At 46.8% G+C, this 22939-nt stretch overlaps 2 protein-coding genes and 1 long non-coding RNA gene across 3 annotated transcripts; all 3 read left to right on the forward strand.

Annotated features, from left to right (window-relative positions):
* The first annotated feature begins 1494 nt into the window (after positions 1-1494).
* LOC311311466 lies at positions 1495-2079 on the forward strand. The gene is made up of 3 exons (XR_014630545.1): positions 1495-1649; positions 1747-1841; positions 1967-2079. It is a non-coding gene; the product is annotated as an uncharacterized lncRNA (long non-coding RNA).
* A 2105-nt stretch (positions 2080-4184) lies between these two features.
* On the forward strand, positions 4185-5723 carry LOC311314193 (5-beta-cholestane-3-alpha,7-alpha-diol 12-alpha-hydroxylase-like; the record flags this gene model as incomplete). Its single annotated transcript, XM_084444529.1, has 1 exon — positions 4185-5723. The coding sequence occupies one exon, from the start codon at positions 4185-4187 to the stop codon at positions 5721-5723; it is 1539 nt and encodes a 512-aa protein (XP_084300655.1).
* An 8434-nt stretch (positions 5724-14157) lies between these two features.
* Positions 14158-17178, forward strand: LOC311316093 (histone-lysine N-methyltransferase PRDM7-like; the record flags this gene model as incomplete). The annotated part of the gene is made up of 5 exons (XM_084446860.1): positions 14158-14179; positions 15579-15701; positions 16045-16164; positions 16525-16751; positions 17107-17178. The coding sequence occupies 5 exons, from the start codon at positions 14158-14160 to the stop codon at positions 17176-17178; spliced, it is 564 nt and encodes a 187-aa protein (XP_084302986.1).
* Positions 17179-22939: the final 5761 nt, after the last annotated feature.

The following is a 22939-nucleotide window of genomic DNA, read 5'->3' on the forward strand; positions in this document are numbered from 1 at the left end:
CTGGTACTGTTTGCATTTTAAGCTATTAAAAAATACTGATGGGGGTGGGGGGAAGATCATGACTCATTATTCTGAGGAAAAAAGGATGGCTGAAATGTATTGATTATGGTACTTTATGCACACAGATCATTACGAAGGTGCCAGGCTCATGGCAAAAGTCTTTGAGCAGCAGTAGTCAATGGACGAGTGCCAAGACGTTCGAAAGAGACGGCGCAACACACGCTATCACTCCAGTGACGAGGGTAATATACTAAAGTGCATTCAACAGTCCCAAAAGAGTAGTACTTTTGAAATCGAGTAATCTGAGCTAATTTACTGATATTCCACTACATATTCCAAGCCCTGGGCAGCCATTGGTCCCCACTATGCAGGCCAAAGACCAGGTGCCAGGTGCCGGAGTTGAAAGGCCTCTGCCAGCGGTCCAGTACAATCCACGTGTGCTGTACAATCCAGGTATGCATGTTTGTGTTGAAATGAAATGTCTATGCCTACTGCACACTGATAGTTGGACTATTTTTTATTTATTTTGAATACCATTTTACTCATCTTGCAGATTTTCCAAGCTTGTCCCATGTGAGCGAGCGGGGCCCACGCCCCATGTATAGCACCCCAGCCAGATCTTACAGCACCCCAGCCAGACCAGCCAGACCAGGTAAGAGTGGCATGTACTGCTGTGGTGTCTAATGCCAGAAGCCAAAGCCAACACCATAAAGTTTCCTGCTAATCCCATTCAGTTAGCTCTGTGATTGGCTTTTTTAGATTGAATACCATTTACTCATCTTGCAGATTTTCCGAGCTCATCCCCTGTGAGCGAAAACCATATGAGCCCAGGCTTCATGTATAGCACCCCAGCCAGACCAGGTAAGAGTGGCATGGACTGCTGTGGTGTTGTGATGTCTACCTGTTAATGTCTTAATTTATTTTCCTTCAAATGCCAGAAGCCAAGGCATGCTGCCAACACCATACAGTTTCCTGCTCATCCCTTTCCTTTATCCCTTTTGTTTTTCAGTTAGGTCTGTGATGCCGTCGCCCAATAAAACGGCTCCAGCACCATTGACTCCATGTACCCCTCTACCTAATCGATGCTGCTCTGCAGATGCTGGTATGGGACTACTTCATGTTGCATGCAGGGATATATTTTGAGTTTCATTTAGTTTTATGTCAATGTACTTATAGCCACATCTGTGTTTATCTAGATTTCCAGAGGTCTGTACATCAGCAGTTCTCAGAGATGCGGGAGCAACTCCGTGAGCTTGCACGGACTGTGAGGGAACTGGCCCAGAGCATGCGGCCTGTGGAGTCTGGAGCCCAGGGAGAAGTGCTGGATGTACTGAACCCTGCCCAAACGGACGAGGAGCTGCAGGTCTGTGAGGCCAGGTTGAAGGACCGGGAACATCAGAGGAAGATGGTGAGTGTCTGCAGGGCAGAACTTTGTCTTATTTTTGCAGTGCAGGGAAGGGTACAGTAAATGACTGTCTTTGTTTTGCAGACACAATACCTAGGTGCCATTGGTGGCAGAGACTTGGCGGACACAGTCCGGCGGGTGCTGTCAGCTGTAGCCACACATGCGGTGTGGAGCGCCTACAGTGTGCACGGGAAGAAGGGGAAGAAGCCACTGAAGAGTATGACACTCTTCAATGTTCTAACACGTAAGAAATGGTTCATATTTTGAATATTTTTTAATACATTGTCTTTGTTCCATGACCGATGTGAATTGAAACCATTACCTTTCTTGATAACTTAAAGGTGCAGTGATGGTCTCCATGCCGAAGGCTACGATGGCGGAGGTGGCCGCCCAGCTGCAGGAGACATTGAAACATGCCCCTGCTAAATGCAGAAGGGTAAGTGATGTCTTTTTTTTTGGTTTCTCCTACCCAGTGACACTGCATGGTTCCAAAGATTGTGTACCACTTTTTTGTGCATGTATGTGCGTTGTGTATTTACGGCCATTTCATTGTGTCTTTAGGTATCTGCAGAAGTCCGTCTGAGCACAGCCCATCCAAGAACAGTCCATCTGAGCACTCCCCAGCATTCTGATGAGGAAGACTTCCCTTCCTAGCTGCCCCCCAACCCATCTGACACCCACCCGCAGCCCATCTGAGCACAGCAACCCCCCCCCCCCCCCCCCAGCCTATCTGAGCACAGCCTGCCATTTTTTGTAAATACTTTTTTGTAAATAACTTTTTTTTTTTTTTTTTTTTTTAAATACTTTTTGTTTTTAAAATTGTTTATCATTTGTAGGCTAGATATTGTGTACTTTTTTTAATAAAATAAATTGTTCTTGACTGAATGGTGTTGTGTCATAACTTTTGTACCATAATTTTGCTTGCTGCATTGACTATGACATTAATAGGCTCTTTGCACAAGCTCCACTACTTCCTGACACTCTACAGGCGTATTTCTTTCCTGTCCTATACTAGTGGATGGAAGTCATTGATCAGGTGTGCTGCACACCGGATTCATGGCAATTGCTATCCAATAGTATAGGACGGTAAAGAAATATGCCTGTAGAGTTTCAGGAAGTAGTGGAGCTTGTGCAAGGAGCGGATTTGTTCTGTAATGCAAATTATAAATGTAGCCAACGGAAGTGTAGACCACGTTGCAGCAACGTAAGAAAGTAATATATAAACGTGTATACAACGTTGCAGCAATATACATCGAAATCATCGCGGAAATCACAACGTTGTGTACACATTGCAGGCACGTTGCAGACACGTTGGACCTGCACGTTGCAGCAACTTGTGTGCAGATACCGCGTTTGCGTTGCATGCACGTTTAACTTGACGTTGAGTGGACCATACAAAAGTCTAAATTGCACGTTTCTGCAACATTGCTGCAACCTGATTGTGTTAGTAGGGTTGGACTGAATTGCATAAACAAACCAGACGTCTCGTCTCGTTTGTTTAGCCTGTTATGCAATTCAGTGGGCGAGTGAACCTAGCTAGTCATTGCTCAAACCTAGGAGTTTGCAACGGTTATACCAAAACTGATTTATTACTAGCTAAAGACAACTGTAATGACAACATTACAGCACCTTATCTCTGCCTCAGCAAACGTTTACGAGACCTAACGTTATAGCTCTGATAGCTGCACCACCAGCTAGCACTAACATTACAGTTTAGTAGGACATAAACTAAACTATTATCATTGATACAACTCTGTACAGAAAAATAATTGTCGGTCAACATATTGTATTCCCTATTGTTCAATAACTTCAATCTTACTTCTGCTTAATCAAAATCCCCGCTGTTGACGTCAGTCGATGCTCGATGTGCTGTGAGCTGCTGAGCTCGCGAGGCCCTCGCTGGGTCACAGAGGGAGGGAGGGAGGGAGGGGGGGAAGTAGGCTACTGTACATTGTTGAGGGAGGGAGGGGGGAAGTAGGCTACTGTACATTGTTGAGGAGGGAGGGGGGGAAGTAGGCTACTGTACATTGTTGATTGGATAGCTTGCTGAACGCAGCTGTCAACCAGGCCTTAATTCCCTACCGTTTTGCTTCGCAAGTTGTGAATGGTAAATAAAAACTACAGTTTTCACTCTGTATTATTTTTGGTAGGGACAATTCGTGTTCCCGTGGCTTTGGTATTGACATGTCCATAGCGTCCATACCTAAAACTAGGCCTATGGCTGGATGACCAGTGAAGTCAGTCAAGGAGGAACCAGTACCGTCTTCAGAGTTTATAAGCTACATGACAAGCGATCAAAGACATCCCTTCTGAGAAACAGTGGCTTGGTATGCTATGGAAGCCCAGAGACAGGATGTACACATCTACTGTAGGTGTTGACTGTAGAAGCGCGCGTCCTCTGAGGTAAATGTGAACGATTTTCTGTGCGCGAGTAGCCTCGCGTCACCAGTCTCTCCTAGTGCGCGAGGCTCCGCAACAGTCATGTGACTGAAAACTTTATTTGGTGCAGCGGGGGAGCAACACACAACAAACAGAACGCCGGTCTATGGCATGGATGTGGCGACATCGCACGCATACTTTATTACATGACTCTATTGGTACAAACATTTACCCGCCAGCGTGGCGGATAGCCTCCGAAATTTAGTCGCCAAATGGAAATTTTACCCGCCATTGGCGGGTGGCGGGTGTTAATTTTCAGCCCTGAGCACAGTGTTTGACTAATACAAAGGAATATGAGCTGGAGAACAGATGAGCTCTGCGAGTAGCACAGGAGAGGACGATGGGCTTTCTGCTGCCATTCCTGCTTGCTCTGCTAGCCTTCCTCCTTGGAGGACTCTATCTCCTGGGGACCTTCCGTCAGAGGCGTCCCGGGGAACCCCCCTTAGATAAGGGACCCATTCCTTGGCTGGGCCATGTCCTGGAGTTTCGCAGGGATACTGCAAAGTTCCTGGAGAGAATGAAAAGGAAACATGGGGATATTTTCACTGTGCTGCTGGGGGGCTTTTACTTCACATTCGTCACAGATCCATTTTCCTTTGGGACTATTGAGAAAGAAGCCCGCACAAAGCTGGACTTTAACGAGTTTGCGAAGTATCTAGTTTTGAAAGTGTTTGGTTACCAATCCAACATCGAAGATGAGCACAAGATGTTGCAGATATCCAGCAACAAGCACCTGATGGGGGATGGTCTGGTGGTCATGACACATGCCATGATGAATAACCTTCAGAATCTGATGTTGCACAGTGTGGGGGCAGGCGAGGACCATCAAATCTGGATGGAGGACGGGCTTTTCAACTACAGCTACAACATCATCTTCAGGGCGGGCTACTTAGCTCTGTTCGGCAATGAGACCCCCAAGTCCTCTGGGAGCCTGGAGAAAGCCAAGGAAGTTGACAGAGTAGAATCTGAGGAGCTCTTCTCTGAGTTCCGGAAGTACGACCAGCTGTTCCCCAAGCTGGCCTACGGGGTGCTGCTGCCGTCGGAGAAGATGGAGGTGGAACGTCTGAAGAGGCTGTTCTGGAACACGCTGTCGGTCCAGAAGATCAGCACCAAAGACAACGTCAGCGGCTGGGTGCGCGATCAGCAGGAGATTAGGGAGGAGCACGGCATGCAGGAGTTCATGCAAGTCAGGTACATGTTCCTGCTTCTGTGGGCGTCCCAGGGTAACACGGGGCCGTCAGCCTTCTGGCTGCTCCTCTATCTCATGAAGCACCCCGACGCCATGAGGGCGGTCCGGGCGGAGGTGGAGGACGTGCTGAAGGAGGCCGGGCAGGAAGTGAGGCGTGGTGGGCCGCTCATCGACCTGACCCGGGACATGCTGCAGAAGACGCCCGTCATGGACAGCGCCGTGGAGGAGACCTTGCGTTTGACCGCCGCCCCCGTCCTCACCAGGGCCGTGCTCCAGGACATGAGCCTCAAGATGGCCGACGGACAAGAGTACCACCTCAGGGGAGGCGACAGGGTGGCCCTCTTCCCCTACACCACCGTTCAGGTGGACCCAGACATCCACCCCGATCCGCTCACGTTCAAATATGACCGTTTCCTCACACCAGACGGGGGCGAGAAAAATGATTTCTACAAGGGCGGGAAGAAGCTGAAGTACTACAACATGCCGTGGGGGGCTGGAATCAGCATGTGCCCTGGTCGTTTCTTCGCCACCAATGAGCTGAAGCAGCTTGTTTTCCTCATGCTCACGTACTTTGACTTTGAGTTAAAGAATCCAGATGAGGAGATCCCGCATATTGACATCAAGCACTGGGGCTTTGGGTCCATGCAGCCAACTAGAGACATTCAGTTTAGGTACAGGCTCAAGTTTTAGGTTTGAAAGCACACTTAGATGTTAATCTAACCAAACTCACAGTAGTGAGTGAGTATTTAAGGGGTAATTTGTTTGAGCGCACAACATGTCCTGATGAAGACTGACAAGGTCAAAACATGTTGACTTTTTTAAATTATGTAAGCCTGATACATTAAAGTCGCACTGAAGTGAAAAAAGCATTCTGTCCCATTTTGGTTCACATAATTGGTCATAGTGTTCACCTATTCAACGATGTATGCCAAAAAAATTACAAAATTCTACTTTTGTTGTAATCGTATATGAAAGTATATAATTTCTTACTTCCTGCAAAACGGTAGGTCGCGTGCAATGACGACATCAGGTACCTTAGATTTTAGGCCAATAATCTCACGACATCCACCCGTCAATCAACGCTATCCTTCTATCGAATCTGTCTAAAATTCCTCTAAACATATGTCCCACCCTCACAGCTTGTTTGCATCGGAAATACGTAAAACTACGGAAGTTAGATGATCTCAAACGTGTTTCTGTGCGACTTTAAAGGTTTTTTAACATTACCACTTCCTTTCCGAATACTTATTCTGAGTGCCTGGATCTACTCTTGTTTTTGGATATTGCCTCCATTCCCAGTGATCCAAGAGCACCAACAACACTAATGGTTTATCTCACTTTTTGAGCACCTTGTTCCTCCCTGTTGTCTAAACTCATAGTAGCGTTCATCATTACAGTAGGTTATGCTTGAAATGTTGCCATATTCTATAATAAAGTATTTTAGATCATCATGTTACTGTGAAAACTGTTATACGTAGATTTACTCATATCTTATCATCTTTATTATAACAGTATTAAAAACTGAATTTCGATAAATTAGTTCACCATTGCAATAAACATTAAAACTGAACATATGAATGTTTTGTGTGAGCCTTCCCCAAAGGGAAACAGCCTATAAACCTTAATGAATGTATCCAAATGACCTTTGTCACCTATAAGTATGCTCTAATCCAGGGTTTCCCAACCTGGGGTCCAGGCCCCCCTTAGGGGGCGCCAACAATTGCAGGGGGTGCGCCAGGCCTCAGACAATTTGAGGCCCTAATATTAGCTAGACAAATATTTGTCAAAGAATCATGTTATTGACATGTCACACAACAAAATACATGATTATATCTGATGAAGGGCCAAAAAGCCTTGTATGTACGGCACTACAATATCATATAAATTCAACAAATTAATCAGAGACTATGAATTGTGTCAACATTAATATTCCTGCTACATTGGCGAAGCACTTAATTGTACCCTAACTTACGCCTGATGTAATTTGCACACACAAACATACACAGACTGGACGTTCACACAGATTTGGGGGGGGGGGGTGGGCCAATTCCATCAGGTGTAAGTGGGGGGCTCTGGGGAAGAAAGGTTGGGAACCCCTGCTCTAATCCATATTGTGACACTGTTCGACAGTGTATAGCAGGCCACCATGGAAATGGAGAAAAGTTAAATCTGGTGTTGTGATCTGAGGTTGTTTGTGGTTGTTTCTGGCACACAATACAATTTCACACTACATCTACCATGTCATGAAATTGTCATTTTTGAAATCATGAACATTAGAGATTTATTGAGCAAGAATGTGCAGTGAATATGAGGAGAGCATGGCTGGCTTCAGATAGCTCTAAGTAAAAAATGATAAATGTCGCAGCTTATTTACACTGTAGCAATCCTGGATGAACATATTAGTAGGCCTACATACTGTGATGGGAATGAGTTGTGGGACTCTGGACTGAGCATGGATTCACTGATTGACTGAATTGAACACAGGTGGGACTGATTGAGATGTAAGCAGACAACAGGCTGGTCAGATGAAGAGATGTAAACAAAATGAAGAAACAGTAACAGCTACAAATAAATACATAAATAAGTTTTAAAAAATCATGTCACAGCCCAATGCCTGAGTATGTACTGTACATGTATTAGCATTTTTATTCTGCATCCCCCCTGGGCTTGAACTCTTGTTGAGTTACCTGCCATGTGAGAAGCCATAGATGGTTTCATACTGACTTAAGCAATCACAAGGGCTGCATGTCACTGTCACAGGTGCATTGAGGTTTCAGCAGTTTTCACAAAACCAAAGACTAAACAATAAAACCACGGTATACACTCGACAAGTGAAGAAGAAAAGACAGAGCTTATAAACTTACAGACTTACAAGATGACACCGGAAACACCAGGGACTATGCACAGCTACAGCAAATGGAACAGACAAAGAACAAGATGGGAGCTCCTGTACATGTAGGCTAGAAATACTGTACACATACTAACGAGGCAGATGGAAACCAACCAAACAATCAGTGGCACAGGTCTCTCAATCAGAGCCAATTTAGCCAGTTGTAGTCCTAGGTCCGCTATTGGGGCGGGGTTGCCAACAACAACAAGTACTGTACACATGTAAACATGTTGTCCCCCACCCATTATGCATGTTCCCTTGTGGTATCAAGCCCCCTGCTTCTCATTAGGCGTTTTTATACAGAGATCCCACTTTATTGCCCTGTAGAAGACCCCTCAATTTTCCAAGTGTGTATCTCTGCAGGCCCAGAGACTTCCAGGGGGCGGGTCAACTGTCAATCAATTTCTAATTTGGCCAATCAGAGACTGACAATCGTCTTGTCAATCAAAAACTCATTTCGCCTGAAACGGTTGTCAATCACTTTTCAATTTGGCGAATCGCCTTTCTCTTAGGAGAAGGGGCATGGTGGAAATGACGCTAGCTAGTTAGCTAGCTGTCTACATTGACTTAGTTTGCTAGCTTGCTAGTTACGTAGGCCTAATGCAATTTGTTATGGAGTTAGATTGACTGGATTACATGACTGTGTGTGAGAGAGAGATTATATTTTTTAATGCAAATCATGTAGCTTGAAAGACGTAATCCATCAACCTCCCTCATAAAAGCCTTACCAAGACTCCCCTTGGTATTCTCTTAGTAGGCCTATGATCAATGTAATGGCTTGTGGGTAGAGGCTAGCAATGGTCTACACTAGCCCAGGGGCAAGGGAGCATCACTAGCCTACTGATCCATAGCCAGGACTGGGATGCCCTCAGTGGAGGTCCCAAGTCAGTCTTCCAGTCATTCAGCCAGCCTGTCAGTAGATGTACTCTACTTGTATTGATTTGTTCATACACTAGTATTCCAGCACGGGTTATGTTCTTGAATACTTCTGGTGACTAGCAGTTCTCTTAGCAACCTAATTTAATCCCTATCACTGTTTTCAGATCCACATAGGGGAAACATATGGCTGACAGAGGAGTGTGGAGGAAAATCAACAGTACCACACAAACACACACACACACACACACACTTGCATAACCAACCAAGCAAGTTCTACCGTTCTATACCACAAATATAAGTTTGAGAACCTAGGATACATACAGCCCGCCTAAGGGGGTTCTAATGTACTGACTTCCCGGCACAGGCCTGACCCTGCTGGCAAGCTGCCTTGGTCCTAGTCAAGGAACAAGCGTTTCAGCTTCTGCTCACCTATGCAGCTTATACCATGCTGACTGACCTGGACAAGTCACCACATCCACAGTCTAGCCAAGTTAGAGATACCCTTGTGCATTTGACAAAACAAGTGTCATACAATTAAGGTCATCATTTGTGCAGCATGTGTGCTGTAAGTGTAAAGACAAGATACAGATCATTTTCTCCAGGTGTTATTGAATAGCTTGTAGACCACACTGAAACACTGGGCTGACAGTTCAGTTGTACAAGGCGGACCTGGGAGACCATTCAGGACACCTTGTTTGGGTCGAGGCTCTGCTTAGTCTGCTGGCCCAGGTGAACTATCAAACTGGATGTACTGACGCTGAGAATGGAGACACACACATGACACAGCTGGCCGACACTTCCTGCACTCTAAGAGGTTAGGGTTAGGACTAGACTGAATGTAGGTTGGCATAAAATACATATTTATTTTTAAATGGATGGAAAGATGCTGCCCATGCCTAGATCTTTATGTCTATTCAGCATGTCTGTTCTCACCCACTGAGGTCCCATCACCAAACGTGAAGCCTCAGATACAATAATAAAACAGGGGCAGACAATGAAAGATAGAGATGGACAGACAGACATGTAGACAGATAGGTTAAAAAATTAGATTAGAACTCTTAGTGTTGTGATCAGATGGTACAACCAAAATGTCACCTCAGTGTAGTGATGCAGACAGAATTATGAACACCTGCTCCTTGATTAGAAGGAGGTTATCATCTGCCCTCTGAAACATTCAGGACCAGGGGCCTCATTTATCATTGAGGTACGCCATATTTTACACGGTCTTTTTCGCGATTTCAGGCGTACGCCATTTTCCCCCCCCACATTGCGATTTATCAAGCCGAAAGGGCGAAAATTTAGTCGCCTTTCTCCGCGCTTTTGTAGGACACCTCTCAACTTGTCCTACCGATTTACACGGTGTTCTACGCCCTTTTTGAACACAGGGGGAACTGGCGACGCAGGTGGTGCGTCGGTGAATTACTATGTTTGACGGAAAGAATAAGAGCGACAGTTCATGAACGCACAATCATGTAGGCTAATAGCCCAATTCAGCACCAACATATATCGCAATGCTAGAGTAGACGTGTCCTCTAACCGGCTCATTAATGGTCCGATATGGATTTGTTCCCCAAACTGAACCTATGCGCTGCATGGAGGTATAATATAACGATGCGCTGTCCCAAACCTTTCCGCGCTATATGTCACACACCTAATGCAGGCACTCCATCAAACGGCAATAATTGACCAATTAGATTGTCATTAATATGTGATCATGTGGACCTGTTTGCTCTTTGGTAAGCATATAAATGACAGTCCTCCTGTGCGTAATGCGAGCCTAAATGAATCCGGCGCTACTCGGCCTACTGGCCGAGATAGAACTCCAAAGAGGTGACGGCGATGGCGACTGCACCCACATAAGGGCACCATCAGTGAATGAATACGTCTATGTGAATCGCTAAAATGTGCACACTAGAAATACCCAAATCATATGTGACGCCGACATGCTCATCACAAGTGTAGTGGCACGGTGGCCTGGCTCCACGCATGACTCATTCATCCTGGCGCACAGCAGGGTAGGGGCTAGACTGGAGGCAGGCGCTGCGCGTGACGGCTGGCTTGTTGGTGTGTCCAAGATACATATTCTTTGTCTTATTTACTTTTAATCTTTATTAGCATTTTCCATCCATACAACGACAATACAATAAAACATAAAAACCTACAATAACAGCTTATGGGTACATCCATCCATGCAGCTTTTTTTTCTTACTCAAATATGACCATTTTAATATTAGTGGTATCATCACACTTCCTTCTATAATCCATCCATTTTCCCATCTCCCTTCAAACTTTCCTTCCTGCATCCTCAATGCATAAATAAATCTCATAAATCTCCTCCACAACACCCACCACTGCTCCTTGGTTGGGGGTTCCACCTTATACCAAGCCCTCATTATTGTCTTTTTACTAGCAACCAATAGTACTTTCACTAGGTATCTGTCCCCTCCTTGTACATCATTCTGTTATGTTTGCCAAGATGTATATTCAAAGCTGATAAGAATGAGAACCAGTCAAGACCCCACCACAAAATGAGGACCCAAGCCCTCAGCCCCCTCCCCGTCATGAGGTTTACCAGCGGGGCCAAAGGGCCAACACTGAGGTCATGCGCCAGCTATGAAGACACAAACAAGTAAGGTTCACATTTCTACCATTTTATTGTCTGTTGGTGGGTGACTGTGTGAGGTGTGTGAGTGCGTTTGTGAGTGAATGTGTGAGGTCCGTGAGTGTGGTAGTGAGTGACTGTGTGAGGTCCGTGAGTGTGGTAGTGAGTGACTGTGTGAGGTCCGTGAGTGTGGTAGTGAGTGACAGTGTGAGGTCCGTGACAGCATGTGTGTGGGAATGAAGTGCAGTGAGGATGTCCTGTTGGCTCTGGTGGTGTAGTGTGGTGACCTCCACCAACTGCTGAACAACTGCCCCACAACTGCCCCAATCCCTTCTGCCATTTCCCTCTGGGCCTCTAGGGTCATGAGCCTCCAGCACAGCGTCTGATAGGAAGCCCAGCCCTCAGGGACCCTTGAGGCAGGGACGCTGGCAGCCGGAGGTGGAGGCGTGGGCGGTGGAGACGGAGGCGCTGGAGATGGCACTGGAGGTGGAGGCCGGTGCGCTGGAGGTGGAGGCACTGGAGGTCGTGGCGCTGGATGTAGAGGATGCAACCGGCGGGGGCACGACCGTCAGGTCAAGGACCACTGCAGACTCCCCCTCCTCTGAGTCCCACCCCACGTCAGAGTCTGGAGAAACAATTTCAGTCATTTTCTTTGAGTTTGTCTGTTAACTTGATTATGCATTAAACATTTTATTGTGTAGCCATATTCAATTGATATGTTTTTCTGTTGGCAGCCAAATAAATGCTTAAGTGTGATTTACCGGGTGATTTAGATGAGAGTCTTAATAATGTGGTCTAACATTATGAAGTGGTCATCTGTGTTATCGTTCCCTGTTTTTGGTCCTGAATCAATCATAGCCTACCACAGAATGTGTGGAATGTTTGCTTTCCTCACTGCCACATAATACAGCATGTCCGTGTAGCCTACGCCACATACAGGATGCACGAAATACAGTAGGCTACCTAAACTGCAGGAGCGATCAGACAAATGTAGGCTCGTACAAATAGCTTACCTTCCGAAGATGATTTTCTTTCCTCGCGTGGACCTCACCAACAAGCACATGCACCTCCGTCTCCGAAAAGTTTCTCTTCTTTCCGCGTTTTTCCATAAACGTCTTTGTCTGTCGAATGCTCCACGCTATATTATGTCGGTTCCTTCCGGGGTATCCCCGTTGTGCGCTGTCATAGTTTTGACCATATATGGTTGAATTTGGGCGTGGAGAGGGCGGAACACGGGGCGCGTGCGCGTACGCTCTCTTCCCCGCCAGTCTCGGATTTCAGAGCGTACGACATTTTTGATAGATCCGAAAAGCGTGTAAATATTCTCGTCGTACGCTACATTTCGCATTTTCCGCGTTTTCGTCGTACGCCCTCTTTTACACCAGAATGTACACGCTCTTTGATAAATGAGGCCCCTGGAGACTCAGACCAGAGAGAGACCAGAGAGAGACCAGACAGGGAGGAGACCTGGGACTCAGACCAGAGAAAGACCAGACAGGGAGGAGACCTGGGGACTCAGCAGACCAGAGAGAGACCAGACAGGGAGACCAGACAGGGAGGAGACCTGGGGACTCAGCAGACCAGAGAGAGACCAGACAGGGAGGAGACCTGGGGACTCAGCAGACCAGAGAGAGACCAGAGAGAGACCAGACAGGGAGGAGACCTGGGGACACAGCAGACCAGAGAGAGACCAGACAGGGAGACCAGACAGGGAGGAGACCGAGGGACTCAGCAGACCAGAGAGAGACCAGACAGGGAGACCAGACAGGGAGGAGACCGAGGGACTCAGCAGACCAGAGAGAGACCAGACAGGGAGACCAGACAGGGAGGAGACCTGGGGACTCAGCAGACCAGAGAGAGACCAGACAGGGAGACCAGACAGGGAGGAGACCTGGGGACTCAGCAGACCAGAGAGAGACCAGACAGGGAGGAGACCTGGGGACTCAGCAGACCAGAGAGAGACCAGACAGGGAGACCAGACAGGGAGGAGACCGAGGGACTCAGCAGACCAGAGAGAGACCAGACAGGGAGGAGACCTGGGGACTCAGACCAGAGAGAGACCAGAGAGAGACCAGAGAGAGACCAGAGAGAGACCAGACAGGGAGGAGACCTGGGGACTCAGCAGACCAGAGAGAGACCAGAGAGAGACCAGACAGGGAGGAGACCTGGGGACTCAGCAGACCAGAGAGAGACCAGAGAGAGACCAGACAGGGAGGAGACCTGGGGACTCAGCAGACCAGAGAGGAACAGGCATCATATCAGAGACCCAGTCTATCCATCACCGGGAGGAGGAGACTGCTGTCTGTAGAATAACTGCTCCTCACCCACCGGCCAGCAGACTAATTGCTACAAGTGCCAAAAAGCAATCTGCCTGCTGAAAAACGCCAGCACCTCCTACCTCAGATAGCAAAGTCCAGCACCTGATGACCTCTGTTGGACTAGAACACATCCACTGATGTCCACTAGCCTGGCTTCACCCTGATCACGTGATCTCAAAGGCTGTGACTCTATCTTGGAGAGAGGTCATGTGATCAGGGTGGTGAAGTCAGGTGAGTGGATATATCTGTGGATATGTGCTATTGAAGTGCAATACAGTGTGTTTTATACAGTATAAAGTGTGAGGGGCTGCACGTGTAGCCATCTTGGAGAAAAGGCTTTCACCTTTCCAGAACGTTCTTCCCTTCGGTGACTAACGAAATACTAGTATCTGTAGACATGCTACTGCTGACAGAGTGAGTACAGATATGGGCTCAATGACTGGTCCCTGGCAGGGCGGTATGAGGCTTCTAGCCCTGAATAGTAGAGCGCCCTGCACCAGGTCTGGGGCTGTGCTTCCCATCACGTGGTGGAAACAAGCACATGGATAATAATGATACCTTTATTTAACCAATGAAATACCGTTTAGCTAGTTGACTCTGCTTTCATCCAATCATTTGTTAGACCTCAAGTACTGTGTAGGGATGACCTCAAAAGAAGGACACATGAGTGTCCGACTCAAGGCTGCACTGGTAGATGGACACATTTCAAAAGAATATCTAAAATATATAGTTTTCCACAACACTGTCCTCCCCATCTCTCTCTCTCCTCCTCCATCTCTCTCCTCCTCCATCTCTCTCTCCTCCATCTCTCTCCTCCCCATCTCTCTCTCCTCCTCCATCTCTCTCCTCCTCCATCTCTCTCTCCTCCTCCATCTCTCTCTCCTCCTCCATCTCTCTCCTCCATCTCTCTCTCCTCCTCCATCTCTCTCTCCTCTTACATCTCTCTCCTCCATCTCACTCCTCTTACATCTCTCTCTCCTCCATCTCTCTCCTCCATCTCTCTCTCCTCCTCCATCTCTCTCTCCTCCTCTCTTTCCTCCTCCATCTCTCTCCTCCTCCATCTCTCTCCTCCATCTCTCTCTCCTCCATCTCTCTCTCCTCCTCCATCTCTCTCCTCCTCCATCTCTCTCTCCTCCATCTCTCTCTCCTCCTCCATCTCTCTCTCCTCTTCCATCTCTCTCCTCCATCTCTCTCTCCTCCTCCATCTCTCTCTCCTCCATCTCTCTCCTCCTCCATCTCTCTCCTCCATCTCTCTCTCCTCCATCTCTCTCTCCTCCTCCATCTCTCTCTCCTCCATCTCTCTCTCCTCCCCATCTCTCTCTCCTCCTCCATCTCTCTCCTCCTCCATCTCTCTCCTCCTCCATCTCTCTCTCCTCCATCTCTCTCTCCTCCTCCATCTCTCTCCTCCATCTCTCTCTCCTCCTCCATCTCTCTCTCCTCCTCCATCTCTCTCCTCTTCCATCTCTCTCCTCCATCTCTCTCTCCTCTTCCATCTCTCTCCTCCATCTCTCTCCTCCTCCATCTCTCTCTCCTCCTCCATCTCTCTCTCCTCCTCCTCTCTTTCCTCCTCCATCTCTGTCCTCCTCCATCTCTCTCCTCCTCCATCTCTCTCTCCTCCTCCATCTCTCTCCTCCATCTCTCTCCTCCATCTCTCTCCTCCTCCATCTCTCTCTCCTCCCCATCTCTCCTCCATCTCTCTCCTCCTCCATCTCTCTCTCCTCCATCTCTCTCCTCCATATCTCTCTCTCCTCCCTACCTCTCTCCTCCTCCATCTCTCTCTCCTCCCCTCCCTCTCCTCAATCTCTCCTCCTCCATCTCTCTCTCCTCCCCCTCCCTCTCCTCCCTGTGTGTTGCAGGTCTGAAGTCGACAGCCCCAGCCTTCATGCATCGAGGTGGATCCAAGATGGCGGACCTGCCCCCCCTTCCTGGGCTCAGTGACTGGGTGGAGTGGACCCCTCATCTGGAGACACCCTCTCAACGTACGCATACAGAGTACAAGTAGTACTAGTAGAGTAGTACTATAGTAGGAGGCTATTGTGTGGTAATAGTACTGTAGTAGTAGTCACTACTGTAGTGTAATGTTATGCTGACAGTGTCGGCCTGGGATCCCTGTCCTCTCAAAGGTGTTTCTGTGTTGTTTTCTACGCATCTCCCCAAGTTGCAGCGTTATACTGTTAGTGTTAGTGGGGTGTGTGAGTGTACTCTTGTCAGTTTCACTGAGTGACATGAAAACCCTGTGTGTGCAGCATGTTAACCCCATGTAACGTGTGTCTGTCTCTCTGTGTGTGTGTGTGCGTGTGTGTGCGCGCGTGTGTGTGTCAGATGTGTTAGAGGTGAAGCAGAGGTCAGAGGTGAACCTATACCGCAGAGCGAGGAACCTGAGAGACAGAGCCAGAGTCAACGACACTGAGCAGAAGGAGCCAGAAGATGACCACTACCTCTGTAAGAGAGCTGCTCTCTCTTTTCTGTCTTTCTCTATTTCTCTCTGTTTACCAATCCTTAGTCTCTCTCTGGTTATCTCTCTCCTCAGTCTCTCTCTCTCTGGTTATCTCTCTCCTCAGTCTCACACGCTCACTCACTCACTCACTCACTCACTCACTCACTCACTCACTCACTCTCACTCACTCACTCACTTACTCACACACTCACTCACTCACTCACTCACTCACTCACTCACTCACACTCTCTCTCTCTCTCTCTCTCTCTCTCTCTCTTACCTCCTTTTCTCTCTCCATCTCTACCTCTCTCTTTCTCTCTCTCTAATGCACTACGTCTCTCCTCCCCCTCTCCTGTCCTCTCCAGACTGTGAGGAGTGTGAGTCTTTCTTCCTGGAGGAGTGTGAGCTCCACGGACCCCCCCTCTTCATACCGGACACCCCGGTGGTCCTGGGGGGGTCTGACCGGGCCAGACTGACCCTCCCACACGGCCTGGAGGTCAAGAGGTCACGGATACCCGGGGTGGGGCTGGGAGTCTTCAACTGTGGGGAGGCGGTTGCCAAGGGAACGCACTACGGCCCCTACGAGGGGGAGGTGATGGAGAAGGAGGAGGCCATCAAGAGCGGATACTCCTGGGTGGTGGGTATGAGGGCGGTGTGTGTGTGTGTGTGTGTGTGTGTGTGTGTGTGTGTGTGTGTGTGTGTGTGTGTGTGTGTGTTCTCCTGGGTGGTGGGTATGAGGGCGGTGTGTGTGTGTGTGTGTGTGTGTGTGTGTGTGTGTGTGTGTGTGTGTACTCCTGGGTGGTGGGTATGAGGGCGGTGTGTGTGTGTGTGTGTGTGTGTGTGTGTGGGTATGAGGGCGGTGTGTGTGTGTGAACAGGTGTTCTGATGATCCTCATGAAATAATGTTTGATGAAGGAATTCAATTGAAGACGTCTCTGTGTTCTCAGATCAAGAGCAGAAACTGTGTTGACGAGTACATCGATGCCAAAAGAGAGACGCACTCCAACTGGATGAGGTGAGGAACCGAGTACATTGGTCTCTATCTACACCCCTCCTCTCTCTCACTTCACATAAACCATCTCTCCAGTCTTGAATGTTTCTCTCCCTCCATACAGTCAGTCCCTACATCTCACCCACTTTGTTTTCTCCCTCCCTCTCTTCCTTCATCCTTCCTTCCTCCCGTCTCTCCCTCCCTCACCTGTTTGTTCTTATGAACCCACCCCCTCTCTCCCCCAGGTATGTGAACTGTGCCCGTACTGAGGAAGAGCAGAACCTGGTAGCGTTTCAGTACCGTGGAGGGATCCTGTTTCGCTGCTGTCGGCTGCTGGCTGTCGGGGAGGAGCTGCTGGTCTGGTACGGACAGGAGTACAGATACAAGAGCATCTCCTTCGACTACTTCTGGGACAAAAAGAGCACCACTAGAGGTATCTGTCCTCAACTCTTCTTCCCTCTGTCTTCTCCTCCATCTCTCTCTCATCCACCTCTTTCCTTAAAGCTGAAAGAACCAGAGGTCTGCTGGTCATAATAGTAACCGCTGTCCAAGTAGCTCTCCTCTACCGTCCTTCCCTCTCTCCTCTCCTCTGTCTTTTTCCCATGATGCCAGCCAGCAGCCAAGACCTGTTCATACAACGAGAAATTCAGGACACTCATGGATGCAACGAAACGGGACGCTACGTCACGAACAGCAACGGCGCCTGTGCAAATCGCTGTTGGGTGGCACACAAATTGCCAATGTTAGCCAGGCACACTAGCTATGATCAGAATGGAAGGCTGTTAGTTGCCATGGAGCATGGTAGCTTGACTAACGTTAATGAGTGCTGGCTAGCTTATTCTAGCTGAGTTAGCTAATACCATGGTCTTCAACGTATTCATGCTTGTTTTCTCTTCTCTTCTCTCTCTCCTCTTTTCTTTTTTTCACTCCTCTCTCTCTCTCTCCTCTGTCACTCTCCCTCACTCTCTCAGCCAGAGGAACCTCTTGCATATCTTTCTCTCTCCTGTCCTCAATCTGAAGTTGTGGTGTCGTTATGTTTCGCCCCCACTTGCTACATATAATCACTCTATACAGTATTTGAACTTGTACTACAGGTGTGAGAATCCTTTTTAATGTTTGTTTCTCTTTCACTCTCCCAGGAGTGATGTCAGACTTGTCCCAGACTCAGGTGTTCTCCTGCTCTGAGTGCCCATTCGCCTTCACCTCCCAGATCTACCTCCACAAGCACCTCAAGAGGAGCCATGACAGCCTCTACGTCTCTCTGCTGAGGAGCGGAGAGATCAGACCAGAGACTCTCTCCTCATCTGTCTCCTCTCAATCACTCCCTATCACCACCTCCAACACCCCCCTCACCCCAGCTCCCGCCCAGAGACAGAGACACACAGACAAGCCAAGACCGTACCACTGTGACCAGTGCGGGAAGAACTTCATTCAAGCAGGAAACTTAAAGACGCACCAGCGTGTTCATACAGGAGAGAGGCCATACCCCTGTGACCAGTGTGGGAAGAACTTCATTCAGTCAGGAAGCTTAAAGACACACCAGCGTGTTCATACAGGAGAGAAGCCATACCACTGTGACCAGTGTGGGAAAAACTTCATTCAGTCAGGAAGCTTAAAGACACACCAGCGTGTTCATACAGGAGAGAAGCCATACCACTGTGACCAGTGTGGGAAAAAGTTCACTGAGTCAGGAAATTTAAAGATACACCAGCGTGTTCATACAGGAGAGAAGCCATACCACTGTGACCAGTGTGGGAAGAACTTCACTCTATTAGAACACTTAAAGTCACACCAGCGTGTTCATACAGGAGAGAAGCCATACCACTGTGATCAGTGTGGGAAGAACTTCACTATGTCAGGACACTTAAAGACACACCAGCGTGTTCATACAGGAGAGAAGCCATACCACTGTTATCAGTGTGGGAAGAACTTCACTACGTCAGCAGAGTTAAAGACACACCAGCGTTTTCATACAGGAGAGAAGCCATACCACTGTGACCAGTGTGGGAAGAACTTCACTACGTCAGGAGAGTTAAAGATACACCATCGTGTTCATACAGGAGAGAAGCCGTACCACTGTGACCAGTGTGGAAAGAACTTCACTCGGTTAAACAACTTAAATACACACCAGCGTGTTCATACAGGAGAGAACCTATAGCCATAACCTTAGCCTGGGATAACACAGTATTTTCTCCTCCGTTTGCGCCTAGCAGTTACTCTACCGAGGCCAAAATGAGGCTCGAACCCGGAGGCATCCAGCCGGGGCTACGTCTTGGTGCTTGAAATCGAGAGATGCGTTCTAGTTTACTAGGCAGATCCAGAGGACTTTGGAAAAACTAGGTCAGGTCCAGCCTGGCTTATGTGCATGGCTGGCTTGTTTCTGTTCAGGACTGGTAGGACGGAAGCTAGTCATGCCACTGAAATAGCTGTGAATTGAAATGACATGAAATGACATGTCTGATAAATAAAGATGGGTCTTGTCGCCTGCACACATCAGTTCCAATGCTTCCAATGCTAATCCAGCACAATAAGACCAGGATAGCCAGTTAGCTCATGAGCTCACAACAACTAGCAGCAGCTTCCATAACATTAATGGTAGCGGTCAGTGGCTAAAGCAGCTACACTGATGATTCCTCTAACGTTAGCTATTTTGCTGCAATTGGTTTAACTTTTGTTTCTGGACAAAGGTAAGGGATAAACCCAGATAACACAAGGCTAGCGGACCTACAGCGGGTCCCCGATGGACGAGTTGGTGGACCTCCGGCGGAATATAACACATTACTAGCGGACCTACAGCGGGTCCCCGATGGACGAGCTGGCGGATTCCTGGCCATTTGCTCATCGAATGGCAAGCAGACCTCTGGTGGATTATTAGCGTCAGGGACAGCGGTCCACTAGTAATCTGTAATAGATACCGCTATTGCTCCACCACCATTCCCCCGGTAGTTTATTGTCTATATCCTGGGCCCTTTGGCCCAATGCTTATGGATTTCCATTGCTAAATTAACTTACTCTGAACATTTTTTTGGTAACCCTTCCTTTCATAGTCCCCCAATTACTAAACATTTACCTGGTAAATACATGCAAAGTACAGCCACATACATAGGTGATTTTACCCTCTGAGAGTAGGGGGGGGGGGGCAACATTTTGACGTGAGAAAAAAAACAGTTCTGCCGTCTCGTCCCGTCTATTTACAAAGAATACCAGTTGTGAACAGTATGCTAATGAGAAATCCGTATGACAATTCAATATGTACAACGCATCAAACTTCATCTAGACACCACGAGCATGTCAATATGACTTTATGACCGAGCACTAGGCCATACCCAACATCACAACATCACACTGCAACTGCCTGCTGATGCTAGCTTCCTCGCCCATGGTGATGTTGCTAGTGCTAGTGCTAGTGCTAGTGCTAGCTCCGATAGTAAATTGTTTTTATAGCTCTTTTTGTCATTGTGAGCAGGTTGGCTAGTTGTAGCTTGTTGAGCACTGAGCAGTACAGTCAGATCTCATTTTTTTCGACGGACGAGTTGTGCCATTAGTCTATTATGAATATATATATATTTTTAAAGGTAGCCTAGTTTAAGTAATAAATTCACTTTTAAAATGAATGATGATCTAACACAAACTAGTACAAACCACAATTATGTATTTAATAATTGTGTTAATTAGTAAAAAATGTTTTTTTTTTTTTTTTAAGAATCTGAGCAGAGTTGGGCCGTCCAATCAGGGGGGGCACTTATACCCTATAAAATCGCCAATGGCCACATATATGATGGGTAATTACTGAGACACCTATACTGTAGGTATAATTTCAAAACAGGAGTATTTCAATTGTTCAATTACTGTACGTAAATTCAATAACTGATTGAACTGATTACCTGCACCACCAGGTAACCACATTTTTACATAACTTTTATAACATCCAGTGACAAACACAAATGACAAATCACAATGCTCATGTTTATTTAAATGCTTTGAATTATATTAATTATAACTGGATCCACTCAGAAATCTGGGAGTGGGACCGAGAACAGGAGGAGCAGAAAACAAAACAGAGTTGCACACACAGAGAAACATAACAGTAAGAACAAGTCTAGTATATCAATGGGACTTTTAATTGGTCACTTAATTTGTCACCCAGTTTCTGCAATCAGTTTGACACAGTTAATTCATCTGCAAAACAGACTGTACATTTCCTTCAAAATAAAAGGGGAAAGGAGAGTGAAAGGAGGGAGGGAGAGGGATGGAAAGGCTGAAAATAAACGTAGGAACAGGTCCACAGGCTGGCAGAGGGTGTGGGTTCTGTTTCCCCAAATCTTCCCCACTGGGGCCTTGAACCCCTGATCTCCCTCATGGAAGTCAGACACTTTATCCACTGCACTACCGAGGAACTTGAAATTGTGAGATGTCATAGTGTAATTATTTTGGTGTGATGGGACCACTGCCTCTTGTGGTGGCAACATAGAAATGCAGGTCAACAATGCGTCGGAGGGAGGGAGGGAGGGACAACCCGACAAATGCTATGTATGGTGCGCTGGCTTACAGCCACGCACAAAAACTATAGGAATGGGGCAACACTGTAACGCTGTGTTCACTTCACATTATAACAATCAAATAGGTGATTTATAAGTTTGAGCTACATAGTATCTTAGTGTATACTTTAGTTAATCAGACAAGCGGATAATAACGTAGGATGAACTTAACTGTATTCCATGTTTACAGGTTCCCCCAAAAAAGAAGCCATTTCAAATCATAACCTACACAAGAGTAGAAACCTCAAATAATAATATTCTCTCGTTCAAAGAAAAGTAACTGTGGCAAAAAGTCTTTATTGAGCTCTAGCTATATAAGATATATATTGAGATATGCCGCTACACGCGTGGGTAGACTCCCCAGCTCAGTTTGTGTTCCCAAACAAATATCACCTTGATCACACCTGTCTGAACTTCCCAGCACTCCTGCCCTTTTCTTTTCAATAATATCTCTATTCAATAATCAAATTCAGTCCAAATGTCTCAATATATAGTCCTTACAATCAGTTTGTTTTAAGTCCTTCATCCATTCCCTCACGATATCTCCTATATTATGATGAGACTTGAATATGATGAGATGTATTGAATTTGTTTGTCAGCAATCCTGATGCAGAAGTTAATGCTTGTGAATAAATATTAGGGTGTGTGAATGTTTTTACGAATACGTCAACTGTCTCCATGTCAACTGTCTCCATGTCAACTGTCTCCATGCCAACTGTCTCCATGCCAACTGTCTCCATGTGTTGGATGAATGGATGGATTTAATTTTGCCCTCTTGGTAGAAGTCGATTGTTCTCTAAAAACATGAAAGAATAAAACAAAAAATGCAGCAACATGAAGTAGATGAGATGGTGATTGCAAAGGGAACTGTTTACATTAATTCCAATAAACCTGGTTGAGTTCAGGGTTTACAACCATTCATCTCTTAAAACATACATGGATAAATAATGTGAACAGTAGTAATAATAGGCTATAATATTGTTATCACAGCAGCACAAATTGAGATTACAATCAAAAATTGGAATAAGTAGGCTATCTTTTTGGGCTCTTTTTGGAATAAGTAGGCTATCTTCTTTAAATGCAAGGAATGCGCACCACACATGAAACAAAAACTGGGATGGAAATGTTGGTGAAATATTTGTTGGTGAGTGTTGACGTTGGTTGGGTGGCTGGACAGCTGCATTTTAAACCCATGACTTTTCCGAATGTTGCTTGTTTTTTATAAACCTTTTTAAATAAACATTTTATAAC

This window comes from Borostomias antarcticus (genome assembly GCF_949987555.1).
Source record: "Borostomias antarcticus genome assembly, chromosome: 1".
In the NCBI taxonomy this organism is placed as follows: Eukaryota; Metazoa; Chordata; class Actinopteri; order Stomiiformes; family Stomiidae; genus Borostomias; species Borostomias antarcticus.